This window comes from Myotis daubentonii, chromosome 4 (assembly GCF_963259705.1).
Source record: "Myotis daubentonii chromosome 4, mMyoDau2.1, whole genome shotgun sequence".
Lineage (NCBI taxonomy): Eukaryota > Metazoa > Chordata > Mammalia > Chiroptera > Vespertilionidae > Myotis > Myotis daubentonii.
Window position 1 is genome coordinate 4,940,053 of NC_081843.1, and position 24,013 is coordinate 4,964,065.

Consider the following 24,013-nt stretch of genomic DNA (forward strand, 5'->3'; position numbering starts at 1 on the left):
GCTGTGGCCCCCAGGAAAGCCTCCCACCCCATCCTCGACTCTGGCGCCCTGATCCCGGGTCCACTTCCGCCAAAGGAGAGTTTTGCCTGAGCAGTTGCCAGAGACCGAGCACCTCCAAGGTCCCTGGACCCCACATTTCTGCCAGCCAAGGGGGTTGGCCGGCTGGCCGTGCCGTGATGGGGGTGTTGGGAGCGATCCAGCCTGGATCAGGCTGGTTGGCTGCCATAGAGGGTGTCAACCAGAGCGTGTCTGGTTGCCCTGGTCGTTCCGCTGTAACGGTCCCTGGGTTTTTATATACAGGCAGTCCTCGGGTTACGTGGACTCCACGTACGTTGTTTCATGGTTATGTCGCCATTTCCCACTTACAGTATTTATAAAAAAAAAAGTTCTGTCATTTCAATGTATATACATATGTGCTTTATGTTTGTTATTATTTAGTTACCAAAAATAAAGGTCAGGAATTGTTCTTTAAAAAATTTTTTTTTACTGTTTCATTTCATTACTGCTGTGTATGTGTTCCATGTGAGTGACATAGGTGCTTATGTAGGTGGGTTCTGACTTATGGCGAAAATCGCGTTATGTCTCGCCGTAGGAATGGATCTCTGACGTAACCCGAGGATCTACTGTATATAGGTTGGTTTCAGATCCTTGCTTCCCATTGCCTTGAATACTCCATGCCATTCTCTTCTGGCCTGTGAAGTTTCTGATGAAAAATCAGGTGTCAGCCTTATGGGAGCTCCTTTGTAGGTAACAGTTTACTTTTCTCTTGCTGCCTTTAAGATTCTCTCTCTGTCTTTAATTTTTGACATTTTAATTATGATGTTTCTGAGTGTGGGCGTGTTTTCGGGTTTTTCTTGCTTGGGACTCTCTTTGCCTCTGAACTTTTATAACTTTTTCTTTCACAGTTTAGGGAAGTTTTTGGCCATTATTTCTTCAAAAATATTCTCAATTCCTTGCTCAACTTTCTTCTCCTTCTAGCACTGCTGTTATGCAGGAATTGTTATATTTCATGTCCCACAGCTCCCTTAAGCTGTCCTGTTTTTAATATTTTTTTCATTTTGGTTATCTGATTGAGTGATTGTTTTTCTGCCCTGTCTTCTAATTCACTGATCCAGTCCTCAGCCTCCCCTAATCTGCTGTGTATTCCTTCCAATGTGTTTTTTTGTTTGTTTTTTGTTAATCCTCACCCAAGGATATTTTTCCATTGATTTTTTTTTTGGGGGGGGGGGGGGAGAATAGGAGAGGGATAGACAGAGAGAAACATTGCTGTGAGAGAATGAGAGAAGCACATCGATTGGTTGTCTCCTGCACAAGCCCCAACCAGGGCCTGGGCCAGGGAGGAGACTGTAACCATGGTATGTGACCTTGACCAGAACCAAACCCTGGACCCTTTGGTCTGTAGGCTGATACTATATCCATGGAGCCAAACCGGCTAAGGCCAACCTGTTCTTTATGGGTGCTATGTCATTCTTTATTTTCAACTGTTCTTTTTTCATAGTTATTATATTTTTTCCTATTCTGTTAAGCATCTTTGCCATCATCATTCTGAACTCTGTGTCTGATAAATTTCTTATCTCTATTTTGTTTAGCTCTCCTTCTGGAGAATTCTCTTGTTATTTCATTTGGGGCTCATTTTTTTTTATCTCCCCATTTTGGCTGCCTGTTTGTGTTTGTGTCTATGTATTAGGTGGATCTGCTACGACTCCCAGTCTGTAGAGCAGGACAATGTCAGAGCTGTTTGTGACTGGCCCTTAGTACCCTGTTTGGAGCTATTAGCGATCCTCAACTTGTGTCTCCCTCTGCTTGGACTGGGTGACTTTGGAAAGGACTAAGATGTGCACCAACCAGGGTCTGCTTTGCCAGCCCCAGGCCCAGAAGGGGATCAGGCTAAGACTCAAAGCCTCCAGAGATCCACCTCTTCAGGCTGTCGACCACAAGGTGGGATAAGAGGTATTCTAACAGGGTGGGGCAACTGCCTTCCCCCAGGCATAAACCGCCTGGGTAGCAAAGGTCTGTAGAGAAAAATAACCGCCGCAGCATGAGGGAATGACCCAGCACACAAAACTGTGATGGCTGCCCTCCAAGCTCCAACCCCTGAGCCCCCAACCCTGGACTCTCCTCATACAGTCCCAGCCCCCTCTAACCTCCCCCTTCCAGACCCAAGGTGAATGGCTGCACACGAAATTTTGTGCATTGGCCCTTAAGAGGGTGCCTGCATTTCTAGCCATCTCTGGCTGACAAACAGAAACCTTGCTGCTTCTCACAGCCACATGTTCTGTGGGCACCTTTCTCAGTTCTGGTGCGCTGGCCTGGGGGCCCAGATTGGGGTTTAGACCCAGAGTTCTCAGTGAGTAACCCCCACAGCTGAGATATCCCTCCAGACCTTCCGCTGCTGTCTGTGGGAACCCAGCCAACCCTTCTGCGTCTCCACACTTCCTACCAGACTCTATGCAGTCTCCACTTGCAGTCCTTGGTTATCAGGGCTCTCTCCAGCTAGCCTTCAGATGATTTTTCAGGGTTCTTTTTTTCTGTTTTAGTTGTATTCCCAGTTTGGTCCTAGAAGAATGTCAGTGTAGCTTTCACTTACTCTGCCACCATTTTTAATCTAACCTTCAAGTATTAATAATACAAAATCAGTGTCCAAAACATGATGGATCATTTCAAATGCAAGTAAAATGGAAGGGAAATTGCTTCTGCTATGCTCAGTGTCCTAGGCCAGAGATGGATGAGTCCTGAAAGAGGAGAAGGGCGCCATCTAGTGTTCAGATGAGGAGTGGCAGTGCTCTCCTAAGTGGGAATAGGAGGATGATTTTAGGCAGGGTTTAAGGGCAGGGCATTAATTAGCATAAAATCACATAATGAGAAAGTTATCTTTTCAGTCCCTTCTCTCTCAATTCTTAATGAGGTAGTCACAGTTTGGTGCTAGTTTAAAGACAATATATTGTGGTTCCAGCATGACTTGAGCTATTCTATTCCATTTGAATCCTTGCTTGGAAAGTGTTTGACACCTAATAAGTGCTATTTAAGTGTTTGCTTTAATTACCAGTATTTTTCACACTTCTTTAACATTTGCTAATTTCCTCTTGAAACAGAGAGAAAGCAGGCCTCAGGCACAAAACTTAAGACACAATACTACCTTGCTGGAACATGTAGTAGCATTATACTGTCATTATCTTCCTTTTATGGTTACCTTCTACTGTTACTGAGAACTACTTTTGCAGAAGCGTGTGTTCTGTACCATGGCCTCACCACGCCCATTTTAATGGTGAAGAAGGAGACTTGCTCAGCATCGCAAAGCTAGCAAGTGGAGAACCCCATTGTTTGGGCAGCAAACTGATGCTATGAAACAGGTTGTCTTTGCCGGTAATGTACTTAACACAGGTTCATTGAGGGAATTATAACAGTTCCACAGGCCAATAGCAACGAGATAATATCTATATAAATAAAAGCCTAAGCCACCGTTTGACTGTTCGACCGGTAGCTATGATGCACACTGACCACCAGGGGGAAGATGTTCAATGCACAGGCATGGAAACATGGAACAGACTGATGAATCTCAGAGGGAAGGGCGGGGCAGGGGGGTGGGAAGAGATTAACCAAAAATCTTATATGCATACTAGAGGCCCGGTGCATGGATTTGTGCACCAGTGGGGTCCCTCGGCCTGGCCTGTGGGGATCGGGCCGAAACCAGCAGTCTGACATCCCCCAAGGGGTCCTGGATTGCAAGAGGGCACAGGCTTCTAGTCTCCTAATAAGCCAATAAAGAAATAACATACTTTGAATGAAGTTACAATTGTTTCAGGCAAGAGGAATGTAAGGGAAATAACATCCAAATTCAGCGGAGATGCACCCCCCGAGCTGAAGAGTGGGTTCTCGGAAGAGCTGCTGTCCTGCCGCCAGGGCAAAGAGAAAGTTTCCTGGTGTCAGAGCATGTTGCTGGGCAGTGATGGCACTGTGTTGGGGGCAAGATCACCTCCTTCTTGGGGCTGCTGCATGGTTTTACCCTCCTGGTAAAGAGTCATCGCACCATGGCGGGAGCTGATGCCTGAGGTCTCTGGAGGGCTATGCAATGAGCAGAGTCCTCTTGCCCGGCCGACACTCTCGGTGCGTCCTCACGAAGCCTTGTATTTCCAGGCTAAACGTCCTCTCGCTGTAGCTGCTTCCCCACGTTCTCACCCGTAGGCCCAGCAGTGCCCGCCATCAGCTGAGCTGCTGCTGACCAATGACAGCGTCCCGTCGCGCTCCCGCAATGAATGCTTCCCTCTTAGATCAAAACTTCCTCTGCGTCATAAGCAAGTGGACTTGAAATATTAAACAGTGCCATGCTCCTTTCTCCTCAGCCACCCTCTTCCTCTTCCCGTGCCCCCTGTCCTATGCAGTGCAGCTCAGTCAGCCACAGCAGGTCGCCTCCATCCCTGTCCACCACTCACCGCTGCAATGAGAGCCTGTGTATTCAAGCCCCGGCGGAACCACTTAGGGTTCAGGCAGGTGCCCAGGCGCAGGTGAAGCCATCTTTGAGTCTAGGCTGGGGTGCCAGTGGGTTAAATGGTGCTCAGGCCCATTCTGCAGTCATCAGCTGCTGGGGTGGTTTCCCTCGGCGTGGGAAGATAGTATTTCGTCTTAAGTTTTGTGTGTGAGGCCTGCTTTCTCTCTGTTTCAAAAGGAAATTAGCAAATGATGCCATTCTGTACCCTAAGAGAGTCGTGGCAACTCTGGTAACATTTAAGGTCAACCCATCACATGGACAGCAGTGATTGTGCTGGAAGCTCTTGCAAACCCCTGCCTGGTGCAGGCCTGGCACGCCTTCCCGGCCTTTTCTCGTCATGCTGCCCTGTACTTATTCCACTCCAACCACAGTGGGCACCTTTCCGTTCTTCAGACCCTCTGACCCCTCCCCTTCATGCCCCTGACGGGAGGGTGTGCTCCAAGCTATGCACAGGGCTGGCTCTTCTTAACCTCAAATCCTGACCCAGAGGCTAAAGCGACCCCCCATCCCCACCCTAGTCATTTTCTATTACATTTCCCTGCTCTGTCTTCTTAATAGAACGGTTCCTTTCTGTTCACTGACTTCGTTTCTTCCTTACTGTCCATCCACACACACTAGAGCAGTGATGGCGAACCTTTTGAGCTCAGAGTGTCAGCATTTTGAAAAACCCTAACTTAACTCTGGTGCCGTGTCACATATAGAAATTTTTTGATCTTTGCAACCATAGTAAAACAAAGACTTATATTTTTGATATTTATTTTATATATTTAAATGCCATTTAACAAAAATCAACCAAAAAAATGAGTTCACGTGTTACCTCTGACACACGTGTCATAGGTTCGCCATCACTGCAAGAGAATGTAAGCTCCAAGAAGGCGAGAACATTTCCATCTTGTTTTATCTATTACTAGAGGCCTGTTGCACAAAAAGATTTGTGCAATAGGCCTTCCCTTCCCCTGGCTGCTGGCACCGGTTTTCCTCCGGCACCTGGGACCCAGGCCTTCACTCCGGCTGGAGCCGCCTTCAGTCTTCACTCTGCCATTTCACGCCTACGTATGCAAATTAACTGCCATCTTTGTTGGTGGTTAATTTGCATATCTCACTGATTAGCCAATGGGTCAATTGCCATGTTTGTCTAAATTCTCACCTGTGGATATTTTTCCATTGACTTTTAGAGAGAGTGGAAGAGAGAGGGACAGAGAGAGAGAAATATCAATGTGATAGAAACAAATGGATTGGCTGCCTCCTGCAGGCGGCCGACAGGGCCCGGTTCGGGGGGAGCCTGCAACTGAGGTACATGCCTCTGACCGGAGTCTAACGCGGGACCCTTTGGGCAGCAGGCCGATGCTCTATCCACTGAGCTACACCGGCTAGGGCTCCCTCTTGTTTTAGCACCTTGGTCGTTGTAGCTCTAGCACCAGGAATGGTGCCTGGTTCAGAGTGGGGCTCACAGCACCCGGGGAAGGGAAGGGGTGCGCCTCGGGAAGGGGGGCAGTCCGGGCGGCTCAGCCTGGGGCGCTGGCCCGCCACTGGCGCCCAGAAAACGGCACCAAAGCTGCCTGCCCACCGCCAGGCCGGCCGCCTGCTGAGCCTCCTGGTGGGCGGTCCCAGGTGTCCCGGGTAACAGTCTCGGGCTAGAAGGTTCCTCCCCTTCGGCTGTGGGCCCGGAGGGAGCGGGGTGGGGGGGGGGGGGTGAGCCTGTGGGGCTCTCGTTGGTCCTGAGCTGGAAACCGGACAAAAGGTGGGAACCTGGCGCCCTTGCCCAAGTCCAGGCCTTCCGCGCCAGCTGCTCTGGGGTCTGCGTGCCCTAGGGTCTGGCGGGGTGTCCCGCGCACCCCAAGGAGGCCTGGTGAGAGCGGCCCCTCGGGGTCCAGCACAGGGAGGGGCGAGGAGAGGGAGGGGAGCGGCACTGCCCGGCGCCCGGCGCCCCGTCCGGGCACGGACTGCTCCGAGGACCCGGCAGAGCTGGCCGCCGGGATCCGTGCGGAGGACCGAGCCCCGGGCCGCAGCCGGGCCCGCCACCGGCTCGCTGTCCACTCCGCTTCCCTCCCGCAGAGGCTGCGGGGAGCCGAGGCCCAGCCTCCCGCGGGGGACGACGCGCGAGCCTGGCTGTCAGCGCACCGCGTGCAGCTTGAGAAGCTCAGCTTGGCGGACCCGGCCGGCCAGGCACCGGAGCTGTAAGTCTGCCGCCGCCCGCCCGCCCCTCCGGGGGGACGCCGGGCCGGGCCCTTCACCCGCTTTGCTCCGCAGGGAGGAGGCCGGCAGCGCCGCGAACACGCCCGCCCCCGCCGCGGCCGCCCGCCGCTTGGAGTCGAAGCTCTCGGAGTGAGTGCCCCGCGCTCAGGACCTGCCCCCCAACCCCCCCCCCCCCCCCCCCCGCATCTGCCCAGGGCGGCCTCTCTGGGACTTGGGGCCGGTTTAGCCCGTTTCGTTTTTTCTCGAATAAGGAGGTTGGCCCGCCTCCGTGTCCTCAGCCTTCGAGCATGGACGCTCCCTTTGGAGACACACAAAACCCAGCCCCAGCTGCCGGTCCGCTCAGGGGCACCTCGTGGCCGTGACTGAGGGCGGGCTCAGCCTTTCCCAGTTGCTGTCGCAGTGGCAGCCCCTCCAGGCCGGGCGCACCGACCGCGCCGTCCGGCCCTGCGCCCCTTCCCGTTGTCCCGAGGTTCCCCCAAAGCGGGGATGACGATCCATCGCTCACACTCACCCACGCGCCCCCCCCCCCCCCCCCCCAGGGCTGCGCGCACGGCTCTGTCCAGGCCCCGCGGCTGAGAAGTGCCTCTGAAGTTCACTAAAAGTCGGCTGCTACACGGCCCATTTGTCAGATTTATCAAACCAGTGGACTACAGCTTTCATAGCAATTTTTATTGAGTTGGAGGGTTGAAACAGATTTTAAAGAACATGTTGGTTGGTTGGTTAGTTGGTTGGTTTTCATTGTAAACAGAGCATTTGATGTGATGTCCGAGCCTATCCAGTCCATTGGTCATTTGGTAAATTTCAAGGGATTGGCTTTCATTTCCAAGGTGACTTTTGGGAAATTGACTTGAATGGAGTCCCGGTATCATCTTCGTGTTGGAGGTGATGGGGGGCTGGAGCGGTTACCAAAGCTGCCAGGCCACTCGGCTAGGAGACTGCAGGGGACGGGGCGCCAGCAAGCACCTCACTGACAGCTCCCCACCTGGGCCCTGTGCATGTTCGGTCCGGAAAACCACACTCCACCCACGGCTCCAGGGTCTCATGCCCAAAGCCTGCCTTGCCCTTCTCTGGACCCCCCAGATCCCACCAGCCTTCATAAGGACAAATCAGTTAAAGTCCAGTGACGGAGCCTGTACGCGGAGCGTTGGTGACCTGCTGGTCCCCCAACAGCCATTGGGGTGGTTTGCTGCGTGTTGGACGCTAAGTGTGCGCAGTAGCCGGGCAGGTGCTGCTGGTGGCCAGGGAGCCTTTCTGCTCGTCCCCAGGGCCCCAGGGCCCGGAGTCTCTCGGACAGGAGGGTGTGAGGGGCAGGAGTGCTTCCTGCCTCCACAGGCCTGCCTCGGTCCCTCTCATACCCCCACTTTCTCCGCTGCATCTTGCCTCTAGTCCCCACCCCTTAGACACATGACAAAGCCTTCCACCCACACTCTCCTTCCAGGGAGGTGGCTGTGGCTGGGTGACAGAGCTGACCTCGGGTGACGACTCTTTCTGGTGTTTTGACAGAATGATTGGGCTCTATCAGCAGAGAATCCAGTGGCTCTCGGAAAACAGCAGAAAGGTAACACGGTGGGGTTCACGCCTGGCCCCTCTCACCATCCCCTCTGCAGGGCAGAGCCCTCTCCAGTGCCCATCATAGACTTCCAACGGGAGTGTCTTCAGCTACAAAAGAAATGCCTGCCCCACACAAACTGAACACCATGCAGCTGTGTCCAGGCTCAAACCACGCGCCCCTGTGTCTCCTCGATGGTTTTATTCTCAGGGAGGCTGTTCCCAGGTCTGGGGAGACGCTCACCAGCTAGAGTGACGTGCTGGGCCAGGGCAGACCAATCCTATGCCCAGGGGCTGAGATACGCCACCTGGGCCCTGTGCATGCTCGGGTCCCAGAAAACCACACACCACCCACTGCCCCAGGGTCTCATGCCCAAAGCCTGCCTTGCCCTTCTCTGGGCCCCAGATCCCACCAGCCTTCATGAGGGCAAATCAGTTAAATTCCAGTTGAGCATCGGACTGGAACTAGCGCTCATTCCTGGGGAAAACCAGGGCATGGGGAAGCAATGGGAGGCGGGTGTGACCCACGGACTGGGTGCTGTCTCCCAGGCAGGGGTGGGGGTGGCTGAGTGCTGTCTCCCAGGCGGTGGGGGGGGAGGGGGGGGGAGGGGGGCGTGGTTCTTGGCCTCAGCCCACTCGTCTGGGCGCCTTGGGCACTTTCTGGAGGAGAGGGGTTGTCAGGATGGGCAGGGCGGTGGCAGGGAAGTTGCTCGTGTCCCCAGGGCGCAAGCCTGCTCTCCCACAGGAGGGTCCGCGCCCTGCAGAGCCAGGCTGGCTCCCGGGTGCAGACCCAGAGGAGGGGGAGCCTGGGTGGCATTGCAGGCGGCGCTGCTCCCCAGCCCCGATGCAGGAGAGCGCGGGTCCGAGGGCCGGGGATGCTTCTGCTCCCACTGGTTCCTGACGCTCCTCTGCTACTTGCGGCCCCAGGACGCCGAGGACTGGGGTCTGACCGTTGGCTTTGGCCAGAGCGAGGTCGCTATCCCCTCGGACACGTGGCTGTGGCGGAGGGGGGGGGGACTGGGGGCGGCTGAGGAGTTGGGGGGAGAGCCTGGGGGGGTTGAAGAGTGAGGAGGAGAGCCTGGAGGGGCTGAGGAGTGGGGGGTGAGGAGTGGGGGGGAGCCTGGGGGGGCTGAGGAGTAGAGGGGAGGGGGGGGCTGAGGAGTGGGGGGAGAGCCTGGGGGGATTGAAGAGTGAGGAGGAGAGCCTGGAGGGGCTGAGGAGTAGGGGGGAGAGCCTGGGGGGTGAGGAGTGGGGGGGAGCCTGGGGGGGGCTGAGGAGTGGGGGGAGAGCCTGGGGGGTGAGGAGTGGGGGGATCCTGGGGGGGCTGAGGAGTGGGGGGAGAGCCTGGGGGGGTTGAGGAGTGGGGGCGGGGGAGCCTGGGGAGGCTGAGGAGCACAGGACGCATTTGGGCAGGAAGGCGGGGAGGAGGCAGCAGGAGCCCTTATCCTGGGGGCTGGGGTCCCGCCCGCGGGGAGGCAAGCAGAGCCACACGCAGGAGGCAGAAGACCCCCGTCTGCAGAGGCGGTCTTGGCTGCAGGTCCTTGAACCAGGACAGAGGCAGCGCTGGGCCCCGGCCGGCGGGTGGCAGGGCTCTGGGAGGAGGGCTCTGAACGCCCCCGGCTGGTGTCTGTGGGCTCAGGGAGCCGAGGGCACGTGGAGGGCAGGGGCGTCACGGGTCCTGCAGCAGCGGGAGCCGGGCAGGGGGCGAGGCCGGGAGCAGGAGGGACCGCGCACGGGAAGCCTGCTCTGCGCTCCACGCGTGGCCAGGGGGCGGGGCGGGGCCACGGGCTCAGAGCACACGGCCCAGGACGGAGCCAGAGGGGAGAGGGCGGCCGGAGGGGTGACCTGAGACGCGCAGGAGGATGCGCGCCTGCGGGCCCTGGGAGCTCTGCGCACCGGGGCGCCTGGGAGCCGGCGCAGGGCAGGCGGCAGCCCCGGAGGCCGGGAGGGTTGGCGGGTCCTGGGAGCCGCCCGCCCGCAGGGCCCCGGCTGCAGAGCGCCCACCCCCTCCCGCTCACCCTGCGCCCTTTGTTTTAGGCGTTCGGCCTCATCAAGGGGGCCCGCGTCGGCCTCCTCATTGACGCGTCCGCCCTGGGCGGGGGCCCCCGGGGAGAAGCCTTCCAGCGCGACCTCACGGTGAGTCGGGGCGCAGGCCCGGAACGCCCCCTCGCCCCTGCCCCTGCGGGCACCGGGCTTTGTTTCTCGCAAAAGCAGATGATTTGTTTCCCCAAGAGCAGCTCTCACCTCGCTGGCACACAGTTCAGGAGCCCCGCTCTGAGCGGGTGAGCTCCTAGCTTCTCCCCAGAGCAGCCCCGCTCCTGCCTCTCTCCCCAACCTGGTCCCTGCGAGCCCAGCCCGCTCAGGCGCCCAGCCTGCCCTGCGCTCTCCGCGTCCCCCCCCCCCCCCCCCCCCCCCCCGACATAACTGAGGCTGAGCGCTCTACATGGAGTCAGACCTCAGCCCCCCATCGCTCCCAGGCTCTGTGACTGCATTACTAAGCCGTCTGCGCCTTGGTTGTCTCATCTGTAAAATGGGGTGACCGCAGTGGCCTCACAGGGCTGCCAGAGGAAGACAGGGCTTCATCCAAGCTCCATGCTTGCTATAAAGTCCGGCATAGAAAAGACTTTCCTCTCTGAAATCAATAAAAAAAATATATTTTCTTAAGACAAGACCTCTGAGGTCTCTGTAAAGTAACCTGTGGAGGGAAAGGAGCGGCTTTCTGTGAGGACCTTAGCAGCAAGAGCCAGTTCACAGACTAGAGTCCAGCATGGGCCAGCCACCCAGACCTGAGCTGGTCTCCGCCGGTGCAGGCTGGCCTCCAGGGTCCTCAGGGCTGTGTCCAAAGACCTGGTCTATAGCAGCCAGCACAGGCTTGTGTTGGTGCAGAGGTGACATTCCCAGCTCGGGGGAGAAGGAGAAGGAGACATTTTACTCTTGGATGTTCACCAACTACAGCTTAACATCAACCAAACAGGCTGGCGTTGTGCCTGTTGCTCCATCTCCCACTCACACGCTTGGAGGGAAATTACTGCCCCCAGTCTCCCTTCTCCCTCTCGAGGCCACAGTGAAGGGTTCAACCACAGCGCACACTGAGACCAGTAGCCAAGACACACACAGCCCACCACACTTCTGATTGGAGAATCAGGCGCCTTTGCCGCCCTGGCCAGTGATAGCAGGAAGTAGGGGTGGAGCCAGCGATGGGAGCTGGGCACGGTCGAAGCTGGCAGTCCCAGGAGCTAGGGGTCCCTTGCCTGGGCCTAAAGTGGAGCCCACGATCGCGGGGCCGCTGCAGCTGTGGGTCCCCGCTGCCCGGGCTGGATGCCTCAGCCAGAGACGTTAGGCCTGGGCAGGGGCTGAGCCTTCAACCGCGGGGAGCTGGGGGTCCCCTGCCCAGGCCTGACACCTCTGCCAGAGGCCTCAGGCCTGGTCAAGGGGCCGATCCGGTGATTGGTGATTGGAGGGTGATGAGGGTCAACTCCTCTGGCCGAGGCATCAGGCCTGGGCGGGGGGCAGAGCCGGGGATTGGGGGGATATGATGGTCCCCTTGCCCAGGCCTGAAGCCTGGGTCAGAGGCGTCAGGCTTGGGCGGGGGTGGAGCAAGCGATCAGAGGGAGATGGGGGTCCCCTGCCCAGGCATGATTCCTGGGCCAGAGGCCTCAGGCCTGGGCGGGGGCCAGAGCCAGTGATCAGGGGGAGATGGGAGCCCCCTGTCCAAGCCTGACACCTCTGGCGGAGGCGTCAGGCCTGGGCAAGGGGCTGATCAGGCGATCGGAGGGTGATGGGGGTCTACGCCTTTGTCAGAGGTGTCAGGCCTGGGCAAGGGGCCAATCCTGCGATTGGAGGGTGATGGGGGTCAACGCCTGAGGGCTCCCAGTATGTGAGAGGGGGCAGGCTGGGCTGAGGGACACTCCCCCCACCCCACACACACACCCAGTGCACGAATTTCGTGCACCGGGCCCCTAGTGTATATATATATATATATTTTTTTTTTTTTTTCCTGGAATCTCATGATCAAGCTTCAATTAGCCCCACAGGGCAAAGAACCTAAGCCACCTAGCTGCTATTAGGTTTTCCTGCATTACCTCTGTACACCTGGATGAATTCAAGTTGAAGTCCCCAATGATGTCTTGAGGTTCCTTCCTTGCCATCTCTCAGGAAAGGAACCTTTGTTCCTTACCTGGAAAGACTGCCATGAACCATGTGACCAAGCAGGGTACCAGGCTTATCTCCAAGGGGCTCTTGTTAGCATCACTCCTTAAAGCTTTCTGGTGACAACCAGAGTCCAGTATGTTAGACATGACATTCAAAGTCCTTCTTAATAAAACCATCACTGGAAACTGGTCTTATTGAATTCATGCAAAGAAATCTTTTGCCATGACTCACTCATTAAGAATTGCCAAATTCCGGAGGGATCAGGTAGGGAGAAAAATATAATTTACCAAATTGCTTTAAAAATGCTTCCTATATCTGGAAAAAAAGTTCAAGAATCAGCAATACTTTCAACAAAAGTTATAAAAACTATATAATTATTTTCATTTCATTCAGCCCCATAGTCAATTATTTGTTTCTTCTGATTTTTCCTGCCAATATTTCTACAAATTCAGATACTCTAATAGAGTTCTGATAATTTTCATCCAGTTTGAAGGGGGCGATATGAAAATGTCAGAGTCCTTTCCATGGATCCCTCAGAAGATGTAACATTTTTCCAAACACACTATAATAAAACAGCAACTGTCTCTAAATGACAAGAAGAAATTTAAAATGACACGGATATTGATTGATTATAATGCAAATGACATGGAATCTTGTTCTTTCTGAAAAACACAATATTCCACAATATTAAAACTAACAATCAGTTATAACTGAAAGCATATCAGAATATATTTTAATAATATGCATATATAAATAGAATATAGTTATTTCTTTATTTGACAAAGCTTCCCATGTACCTGAAGTATAAAATTTTCATAAAGAGAGAAAAGCAAGTTCTTGAGGCATTCCAGGGCCTATTTCTTAAAATTAAAACCCTGGGAGAGTTGTCAAACTTATTTTACCAAAAGATTATATATCATCATCATTATTATTATGAAACAGTATTAGATGTTTATTCTTTCAAAGTGACAAAAGGGTATTAAACACAAACAAAGGCAAGCAAAACTTTAGTTCCCACAATTAAGATAACTTTTTAAAAGTAATTAAGTACCTGATTAAAATAACAGAATGTATAATTATTTCAATAATTTATAGGACTTTTGCTTCCCAGCTGCTCTGAGTTCTAAATATTCTTCTGAGTCCTACTAATGACTATGCCAAGCTAGGCCTTCGCCGAGACGACGGGGATTGCTGAGGCTGTGGCCGGGACTCAAAACAGGAAAATTCCTGGCAGCGCTGCAAATAAGGGTCCAGGCCTCGGCCCTGGATCCCCCAGTCCAGCAGCAAGTGGGGTTCCCAGTATTCACCCAGGAGCCCCTCGCTTACCTCCCTTCATGGTCGCCAGGATATGTAATGGACAATCAGTGCGTCCGGGCTGCCTGTCACTACTGGAGCCATTGAAGCAGAGACAGGATTGAATCCTGTGAGCGTTTATTCCAACACTGCCGGCCGCAGGGAGAGTAGCAGGTCAGCCGTGGAAGTCTGTTCTGCACCCACCATAAGCGGCTGCTTATATTGGGCAGGACAAGGATTATATGGGGAAGGAGGCAAAGGGTGTGCCAAATGGGCAGTTTACGGTAAGCACAGGACTTACCTTCAAAGGGCTGGCGATTCTGGTGTCTGCAACAAAGTTGTCCATCTTTCCATGCAAAGAGGCAGCTTCAAATGATGGGCTGCATTTCTGGGTGAGCTCCCGGCCCCCAGTGAGAACTGCCAGCCAGGTTAGAATGTACCTGCCTTAATCAGAGCAAAACTATCACGGTTCACAGAGCAGGGTTGATATTTCTCACAATTCTCGCTCATCCCCCAACATCCTGTTTCTGCCCTGGCAATAGTACACTTGAAAGGAGATTCAAGTGGGTGCCCAGGGGGGCGCGGCGGGCTCTTTGTCAGGCTTTCCTCTATTTCCTTGGGTCGGGGAAAGAGCAGGGGTTCATGCAAACTACCCACCCTCCTCCTGGGGTCCTCCGGGCTTGGTGCCATCTCAGTTCTTTCCCCCGACTTCCCCACAGTGCCCTCTCCCTTCTACAGTTCCCACGTTGGCTCCTCCTGCGCATGTGCTCAGAAAAATGGCCCTTCCCCCGCCCTCTCCAGTTAATCTGGTGGGTACACTGATCCCTGGAGTGGCCCTGAAGCTGTCTGTCCTGCCTAGTCAAGTAGGCGGGATCCCTGGGTGACTGTGAAACTGCCCGTCCTACTCGATCCTGCTTAACCAGACGCCTGGCTCCCTCCTTCCATTAGTAACTGGCTCCCTCCTCTGACGCTTCTGTCCACCAGAGCCTCATTGATGAGCAGCTGAGCCACAAGGAGAAGCTGTTCGTCCTGACCTTCGGCACCACCACCAGCGCCCTCTGGCCAGACCCTGTGGATGTCAGCGCCTCCAGGTGAGTGGCTACCTGGCCAGGGTGTTCACTTGGTCATTTTCCCCCTGAGCGTCAGTTTCTTTAGTGCATGATCCAGGTGCAAACCCAAGACCCCATCAGGTAAGTAAATACAGAGAGGCAACTCACAAAAGCAGAAACTCCAGGAGCCCATCGCCTTTGGGAAAGGGTCGCCCTCACAGGCAGCCACCAAATGAGAAGACAAGACGGCCACGAGACGCCATTTCTGTCCAGCAAACTAGGGGGCAGTTTTGTTGCTATTTAGAGAGAGGGCGGGAGGAGCATGGGTTGGGAGCCTCCGGCATGTGTCCCACCCGAGCTGGAACCTGCCACCGAGGCATGTGCCTGACCAGGAGTGGAACCCACAACCCCTTGGTGAAGGGACAGTGCTCCAACCAACCGCGCCACCCCTCCAGGGCCACCTGCTCTGGTTAATAGCGACACCGTAGCCCGCTGCATAGATGCGCTACAGCCTCACTAGCCCTGTATTTGGGAGTTCCTGGTTTGGGGGAGCAGTGAGAGGGAAGGTAGGTAAGAGTTTCTATTTATGCCACTAAGTAAAAACGTCTTTTCCGTGAAGGAAGTCTCTTTGACCCCTGCCGTGTGCTAGGCACCCTCATGCGCTGTCTTAGTTAATGTTTGTGGCCAGTTCCCATTTTGCAGATGAGGAACCTGTGACTCAGGTTAGGGGCGTGCCCCAAGCAGCGGCGCCAGAGTCCAGGGAAATGCAGGAGCGCCGGCTCCCGGGACGGGTCTCCTTGCGGCACCGGTTGCAAAGAGGCCCCTGTGAGCAGAGACGGGCTCGGCTCCAGCAGGGCTGGCTCTGAACCCGGCTCGGACAGCTCTGGGTGGCCTTGGCCAGCCCTTCGCCTCTCTCATGAGCAGGATGAGGCCGAGGGCACCTGCCCCTCACTAGTTGTGAGGATGAAATGAAAAACGAGTGCTGGCCTGTGGCAGGTTCTCAGTGCAGACAGTGCTGTTACTGTGGTGTCCACCTAAGTTAGACCCTGTCCCCACTGTCCCAACTGGAGGAGAACTGAGGTCGTCCGGCCAGCAGTTCCTCACTCCAGTCACGCCTGGACTGCGTGACGTCCATCATGTCCCTGCCACGTGTTCCATCACTCACTCTGCACCCCTGGCTCTGCTGACCATTTTCCTCCTACCAACCCCATTTACTGTGGAAGGAGCTCCCATCAGCACCATCGCTGGGAAGGCCGGAGTCCTTGCCACAACTAGAAAGTGGCCAAAACATAATCTAAGGAAAGCACAGAAAATGGTGATGTTAATCCCAGCGTGAGACCTACTGACCAGGAGGTGCTAGGCCTGGATGTGTTCTTCCTCTGTGTAAAAGGAGGACACACTCTACCTGGTTTGGCTCAGCGGATAGAGCGCCGGCCCCAGGACTGAAGGGTCTCGGGCTTGATTCCGGTCAAGACTTGTACCTTGGCTGCAGGCTTGATCCCCGGCTCTTGATCCACAGTTCAATCTCTCTCTCTCTCTCTCTCTCTCTCTCTCTCTCTCTCTCTCTCCCTCCCTCCCTCTCTCCCCCCCTTCCTCCCTCCCACCTCCCTTCCACTCTCTCTAAAAGTCAATGGGAAAATATCCTCAGATGAGGAAGGATTAACAACAACAAAAAAGGGAGAGCCAATAGTTATGATAACGAAAGACAGGTTTCTAGCAACAAGCTGAGATTTTGTGTTTTTTTTAGATCAGACTGAAAAGAAATGGAAAGAGCAGAACTCTCTCACTAGCACCATGTGAGGTGTTCAACCAAGAAAGCCTGCGCTGTCCTTTTCCCTGTCACCAGTGGTGTGCGCCCCATCCCCGTGCGGCGGCCTCGCGGCTGCTCCCCCAGAGGCCTCTGAGTGTTCGGGGTTACCGCCACGCTGCGGGCTGCGGGCTGCCTCCCAGGAGAGTTAGCCAGACCCTCTGACAATAGAGTCACTAAGCTCTGGTCCTAGAGTCGAACCTGTTTAATTCTGTGTTGCCAGTTAGTTAGTATCATCCTAACTCTGAGCCTCAGTCTCCTCATCTATGAAATGGGAATAGAGGCATTCCCTCAGAGAGCTATCCTCAGGCTCAGATGAGCGGGCGCTGGTCCTGGTGGAGCTGTGACCAGGTTGCTGGCCGCCCTCGCTGTCCCCTCAGCCTCCAGGAGCTCAGACTCTGGGTAAGGAAGCCGCAGCCGGAAGGAGGCAGCAATCTGCTCCAAGCCCTGAGGAAAGCCTGCGCTCTCAAGGGGCTGACTTCTCTGGTGGCCATACTGGGAAGCTGGTAGGTCTCCTTTCCTCAGTGGGTAACAGACTACATGGAGGGGCCACGAACCGGGTTAGAAGGGAGAGCATCACGCATGACTCCTGACACATGCCTGACGGACGAGCCGGCTTAGGGCTGCCAGAGTGGGTGACCTGGGACACAGGTGGCTGGCTGGACCCTGCAGATGTTCCCTGGAAATGATCACTTTGCTCCGAAATGTCCTCATGCCAGGGTGCCCCCTTATCTTCCTCCGTCTTCTCCCCAGCCCAGATCAGCCTCCTGAAATCCTGTCTGACTACATCCAACAGGCCACCCTGGGCAGGGGCCTCCACACCCACCTTGTCACCTACCAATGTGAGGACCAGGTGCCCCCCGTAAGTACCCGCGGCTTTCCCGGTGAGGGGCAGCCTGGGCGACCTGTGTGGACAGGCCCCGAGCTGTGGGCCAGAACACGGTCTCCCCGGTCGGAGGGGACGTGCTGGGGGCTGGAGAGGCTGGGCAGGAGAAAGCTGTCGGAGTACTGGCGGGGCCTGGAGGGTGACCGTGCCATCCCACAGGCTGTCCTGAAGAACCTCGCAGAAGCTGTTGGGGGCCACTACCACTGCTACACCCCAGAGTCGGAGGTAAGCCACTGCCCGCTGCCCTCACCCTGCCGCTGCCAGGGTGCCTGGGGCCCTGGGCCAGGGCAGGCCAGGCTGCGTACTCGCTTCCCTCTGGCCCCAAGCTCATGGGCTTACACAGGTCTAATCAGGTTCAGGTGAATGTGTGGGAAGAACAGGAAGTCCCAAGAGATCGTGTGGTTAGATGTGTGATGAGCTCGTTGCACACCCGTGAGGCTGCAGGCGTTTGAAAGCCTCGTGGGTAGAGTCCTGAGTCTGACCAGTTGCCGCCATGTGGGCCCCAGCAAAGCTCTGAGTCTGCATCAGCGGCCCCAGTTCTCTCCTCAACAGCCCTCCTCCCCAGCTCCTGCCGGGATCCGCAGCAGTCATTGCTGAATGAGCAGTCAATCCGTTACCAGCCCACCATCCCTGTCCTTGCCCCGTTACCTGTGTCCACAATGGAGGCAACACCAGCAAATGTGTGCAAACGCATTTGGCAGACAGAATGCAGCCATCCGGCCGCTCTCAGGCTGCCTGGCCTGCTCTTCGCTCAAGCCGCCAGTCAGTGCGTAGCTGCATCGCGGCCTGTGCAGGGCCCAGAGGAGCATGTCTCACGAGGAGCGGACACCGCGGAATTCTTCTCAGCAGCGCCCTCTTGTGCCCTCATTGCCCAGGTTCTGTGTGCCGGGGCTCACAGACTACAGGCGCTGGGAGGCCCAGTAAATAAATGACTTAAGAGAGATTAAGAGAGATTTCATCATAAAGCCTGTGGTCCTCTTGGCGTATCTGTTGTTTTTCCACTCTTTTTTTTAAAAATTATTTTATTGATTTTTTTACAGAGAGGGAGAGGAATAAAGAGTTAGAAACATCAATGAGAGAGAAACACTGATTAGCTGCCTCCTGCACACCCCCTACTGGCGATGTGCCCGCAACCAAGGTACATGCCCTCGACCAGAATCAAACCTGGGACCCCTCAGTCCACAGGCCAATGCTCTATCCACTGAGCCAAACCGGTTAAAGCTGTTTTTCCACTCTTGACAGAGATATGGATATCATGAATTTCACTGTCCCCTTTAACATGAGCAAAATGCCAGTGTGAGGACGATAACGCGTGATGACGGACTCTGGGGCAGCAGGGGGCGCGGGGCCGCCTGCAGCGCAGCCCGGCCAGGCCCTGCTCGGTGGGAGTGTGGCCGTGCTGCCAGGTCCTCCGGCTTGTTCAAGAAGAGCCAGAAGTCCGGTGGTTCTATACTTGTTGTTTTTTACATTTAAAACAATGACGTGAAAGTCACATGACATAAAGTCAGCCGCCTCACAGTGGGTCCGCAGTCACAGTGCGAGCAGCGCCGCCTCCTGTTCCAAACGCTCCCATCTCCCCAGAGGGAAGCGCCCACCACCAGGCAGCCGCCCCCTCCCCCGCGGCTCCTGGCAGCCACCGCGCGGCCGGCCTCCCTGGGCTTGCTCAGCCGGACGTCTCACTTAAAGGGAGCCCCCTTCCTCTCATGGCTGCTTCACTCAGGCAGTGTCTTCAAGGCCCACCCGTGGTGCAGCCGGGGCAGAGCGCCGCTCCTGGTCACGGTGGGAATGTTCCATTTCCTGGGTCTGCTCGCACTCCCCAGCCAGTGGCCATCGGGGTGGCTCCCAGTGTGAGCTGCCACAGGTGTTGGTGTACAGGTGGCCGCGCCCCGTTTTCCAGGATTTGAGGTGGATACCGAGAGGGCAACGCGGGGTCCTAGGCAATTCTGCTTCTTTTTACGAGGAGCCACCGCACCGTTTTCCACAGCGGCTGCACCTTTCACATTCCACCCGCAGCACACAAGGGTCTCGAGTCAGCATCCTGGCCAACACTGATTATAGTCCTTTCAAGATTATCATTATTACGCAGCCCTAATAGAGGGTGTCAAGTTTCTTCACAGTTTTAAGGTTAGGCAACCCTTCCCTTGTCCAAGCGCTGGGGGCCGGCGCCGTCCGTGGGACACGGCAGGCTTGGGAGCTCTGCCCCGCGCGTGGGCCAGGCCACGCGCCAGGTTTAATGTAAGGCAGGTGCTGGTCGCTGCCTGCCTCTGGCCTGGGCTGCTGCGGGCGGGCGGCCAGGTGGCCTCTAGCTGGCTTCCTGCTCCTAACACCCCCAGATCTGTGCCAGCCCCGACATCGAGGAGCTGCTGGCGGAAATGCAGAAGGCCCAGAGCCTCCTGGGCCACGTCCACGCCCTGCACCAGAGCGCCGCCTGCCCGGAGCTCAGCGGCCTGATGAAGGAGGTAGGTGGGCGGAAAAACTCTGGGACCTTCTCGGGAGGCTGCCAGCTGGCCTCGCCCCACTCTCCTTCCTCACCCCCCACCCCCCCTCCTGGAAGTGAGAAGAGGCAAAGCCGCTCGCCCTGAGCTGGGTGGGCCCCGGGCCTCCCTCTGTGCCCGAGGGGCCCGGAGGGTCTGCTCACTGAGGAATTGGGCATTTCCACCGCTCCGTCCCAGCGCAGCGTGTGAGTGTGACGAATGTCGCCCCGCAGAGTAGGCTGTCTGAGTGCCTCCCAGCCCTCACTCAGGGCCAGCGTCCTGCGCAGCGACAGTTACCTTATCGAGGGCAGAACAGCACGCGCACCACAAGCGCTGGGTGCTGCTTAGACGCTGCTCTGTGGACAGAGCGCTGGGAGGCGGCGTCCTGGCCGGGGCAGGAGAGCAGCCGCCTGGACGGCTGCACGTCAGCCCAGCTCTCCTGCTGGTTCCCCAGAACCACCATGGCATCCAGTCATGACCACAGCGCTCATCTGCTGAGTGCGGAGGGAAGGGGCCGGGTGCTGAATTCTCTGAAGGACTTGTTTGTTCTTTCAGCGGCAGTAGATTATCAGCCCATCTTACAGATGAGCAGACTGAAGCCAGCAGGTTGACTAACGGCTCTGACTGACCCGGGGCTGCCGGGCGGCCACACCCTTGTCAGAGTTTCCCAAAGTGAAATGCATGTACTATGTGGGGTTCACAGATGATTGTAAGGCGATACATAGATTAATATTTTTATATTATTATAACGTTATATATTTAAATCTACTCATCAATAGATCCTTCTAAAATTATTTAAGTACCAAAAAGGAGTCTGTTTTTGAAAGCAAATTAAATTGAATATTAAAACACTTTAATGCCGTATGTTTAATTTAAAAATAAACTGGGTAGATAATAGCGCAGTGGTATGCAGATATAGCAAAACTCATGAGAACGTAGCTCAGGTGTACAGTTTGGGAGTTGCTGTTCTACGTTTCGCTTCTGCGTGAGCTGCGTGAGTTAGTCTCTCAGAACCTCAGCCGTTCAGCTTATAAACGTGGGCAGAGAGGCCGGGCCGGACCCGAGCTTCCACTTGGCTGGTGCAGAGCTGCGTCTGGGTTCCCTGAAGCCTGGGGTTGGGGCCACGTAGGGGACACTCAGCAGGAGGCCAAGGTGAGGACCCTAATGGATAAGGATGGAGAAGCAGCAGGAAGATGAGCGCAGGAAAGAGGAAGTGAATTGTTGGGCACATCTTTCTCCTCCCCTGGAACTCCCAAAAATCTCCAGGCAGGGGGGTGAGGGTGTGGATGGTGAGAGGGGAAGGCAAACTGCCTTTAATACGATGCCCCTGGGCGAGCTGTGGTGGGAGGCTGAATACTCAGCAGCTCCAAAGTGAGGTTATGTGATGCGGAGTTTTCATTTTAATTTAGATTTCCACAGAGATTGCCAAAGGGCCACTCAGAGATCTCCTGCCTAAACCCCCAAAGCACGAAGCTCCCCTCACAATTGAGTTCCCAAACTTGGACAAGACTTCTGCAGAATGGCTCAAGGTCAATGGCCTAAGAGGTAGGTCCCTGACGCGGGCACCAGCCATGGGGTCTTCACGCGGTGCCCCAAGCCATCGTTTGTCCTTACAGCCAAGCGGCTGAGCCTTTACCAGGTCCTGGCGCCCAACGCGTTCGCTCCCATTGAGGAATTTGTGCCTCTTCTCCAGAAAACGGTGTCGTCGACTGTCCATGAGGTAACTCAGACTCCGGTCTCCCCATCCTCTGCGGGGAGCTCCTCTGTGGCATTTCCCTTCATAAATGTTCAGAAACAAGAGTCAAGGCAGAGCCCGAAGAGCAGGGCCTGTGGGCCCTGAGAGGTCCCGGCTCTCCTCCCATCTGAAAAGGAAACATGGGAGGTGGGGCAAAAGGGAGGGAATTGGGAACCACCGTCCCCCCGCTCAGAACACACTCGCTCTGTGTGTCCTCCTGTACCTGGCACAGACTCCTGCCATAGCTCCTATAATGTGTCAATCTGTGTATTTGTCACATGTCCAGATCTCACCAGATTATGAACCCTTTAAAAGAAAAAACACTGTATCTCTAATATGTAGTACAAGTCAGCAGTTAATGAATGTTTACTGGACGACTGAGTGGATGGAGGAAGGAAAGGAAGGATGAATGGGTAGATGGATGAAACTGTTGATGAATGCGTAGACATGTAGGCGGATGGATGGATAGATGGATGGATGGATGGATGGATGGATGGATGGATGGATGGATGGAAGGAAGGAAGGAAGGACATATGAACAGATGGAGGGAGAAATGGAAGGATGAATGACATGATAGAATAAAAAAGATAAAAGGATGAAAGTAAGGAGGGAAAGATGGAAAAATGGAAGGAGTAATGAATGGAAAGATGGAGAATAAAAGAAAAGAGAGATGGATAATTCACTCAATGGATGGATGAATGACTAGGCAGATGAATGATACTTTGAGACATGGATATGACAATTTGGTGGAGGATGAAAGAAGAAGATGAACAAATTTGACTTCCAAAGTGTTCATGAAGGCCTATCTAGGTTCCCAAACCGAAGGCCCATGGCCAGGGTGTTTTTAAGGTCTCTTACTCTATTATTGGCAAAACTTCCAACCATGTTTTATAATAAAGACTCCCGTGTTCAGCAGAGCCTCCAGGGTGGCAGCCTGCCTTGCTGTCCTGAGGGCCTCTGCTGCCAGCGCCAGGCCAGGCCGTGACCTGGGCACGGGGTGGGCACACTCTGCCCCCAGAATTTTAAACTTAAAATTCTTCCTCACGGTGTGCTTCCATTCGCCTGCGCGCCTCCCGGCACACCGAGTGCAGAAGGCAATGGTACAGCTTCAGTGGCACGACGGGACGGTGAGGAATGTCCACGTGGACCTGCCCTTCCTCTATGCGTACCAGGTCGGCCATGGGCCCGTCAGTCAGAGCATGGCGTGCGTGTGGGTGGGGGGGGGGGGGAGGGGAGGGAGGCACCAAGTGATGTGGCGATGCCAGGCCAGTGACCGAATTCTCTCCTGTAAACCGAGGCTGTGCTCCACCCACAGGGCACTTTTGGAGCTTTTCCGCCCCATCCATCCCAGGCAGAGACCTGGATGCTCAGACAAAAGCTTCTAATAAAAAATTAAAAAGTAAAGCTTCTGATCCTTTGACAAAATCTACCTCCTCCCAATATGAGGCAATGAGACTTTTCTCCTCGTGGTCTCATGGCAGCTTGTCCATGGTTAGTGGGATGTTTACACCCATGGCCGTGGCGCACCGTTCCCAGAAGCCGACTGGGGTGCACCCCTCCTCTCAGACCCTTTAATCGGCCACGCTCTGTGCAGTCACTCACCCCGTGTGGCCTGTGGGTTTGCAGAAACAGCTCAGCAGAGCCATGCGGACGTATGAGAGGCGGATTGAGTGGCTCTCGCTGGCCAGCAGGAGGATCTGGGGCACCGTCTGCGAAAAAAGGTACTTTCCCGAGTCGTGTTCCTGTCCGTCATGGGTTTGGTGTGGACGCAGCACATTCCCAGCTCACGGATTCCCTATTGGAAGCGTCAGAAGCCATCCCATAGACTAAGGACGGCAAACCACTCAGCAGAACCCCTGGGGGGAAAGTCGACACCCACCTCAGTAACGTCCTCACTGGGTAATTCAGGGTTCTTTCCATTAAGAGGCAACAGAAACAAACCAGTGGAGTCTGGTTAAGGTGACGCAAGACTCCAAAGCAGATTGGCTGGCTGCCTTCATGGCTCGATCCAGAGACCCGTGTATGTCAGAGTCTCTCTCCATCTCTCATCTCTCCTCCGATGGCTTTGTCTTCAGGCGGCAGGCAGCTTTCCCCTCCGGTTTTAGCTTCCCAGAACTTGGGGCAGGGGCCGTCCGTGAGCTCTGCACCCTGACCAGGGGGGCGTGATGTCCTGCTTCCCACATGCCCACTCTCAAAGCTTGGGGTAGGGTCAGCTCTACCCAAAGCAAATGGAATGATAGAGGCAGAGGGGTGTCCCAAGGGAACAGCAGGGTGCTGCCGCCACAAGAGGTAATGAATGCTGAGCAGGGAGAAGCAGTGGGTACCCATTAGAGCCATTATTCTCATTCCAAACCTTATTTGATATGTCACCTTTACAAAATAACACA

General features: G+C 55.2%; 1 protein-coding gene across 1 annotated transcript in view; it reads left to right on the plus strand.

Annotated features, from left to right (window-relative positions):
* The window catches only part of VWA3A (von Willebrand factor A domain containing 3A), a 62,175-nt gene that overhangs the window by 17,843 nt on the left and 20,319 nt on the right, over window positions 1-24,013 (plus strand). Inside the window, exons 2-14 of the mRNA XM_059692050.1 lie at window positions 6,542-6,663; window positions 6,737-6,811; window positions 8,186-8,240; window positions 10,268-10,366; window positions 14,660-14,766; window positions 16,912-17,037; window positions 17,285-17,393; window positions 17,577-17,642; window positions 19,751-19,876; window positions 21,301-21,436; window positions 21,508-21,611; window positions 22,718-22,798; window positions 23,253-23,347. Of these exons, the coding sequence (XP_059548033.1) occupies window positions 6,542-6,663; window positions 6,737-6,811; window positions 8,186-8,240; window positions 10,268-10,366; window positions 14,660-14,766; window positions 16,912-17,037; window positions 17,285-17,393; window positions 17,577-17,642; window positions 19,751-19,876; window positions 21,301-21,436; window positions 21,508-21,611; window positions 22,718-22,798; window positions 23,253-23,347 (1,301 nt within the window). The remainder of the gene's footprint in view (window positions 1-6,541; window positions 6,664-6,736; window positions 6,812-8,185; window positions 8,241-10,267; window positions 10,367-14,659; window positions 14,767-16,911; window positions 17,038-17,284; window positions 17,394-17,576; window positions 17,643-19,750; window positions 19,877-21,300; window positions 21,437-21,507; window positions 21,612-22,717; window positions 22,799-23,252; window positions 23,348-24,013) is intronic.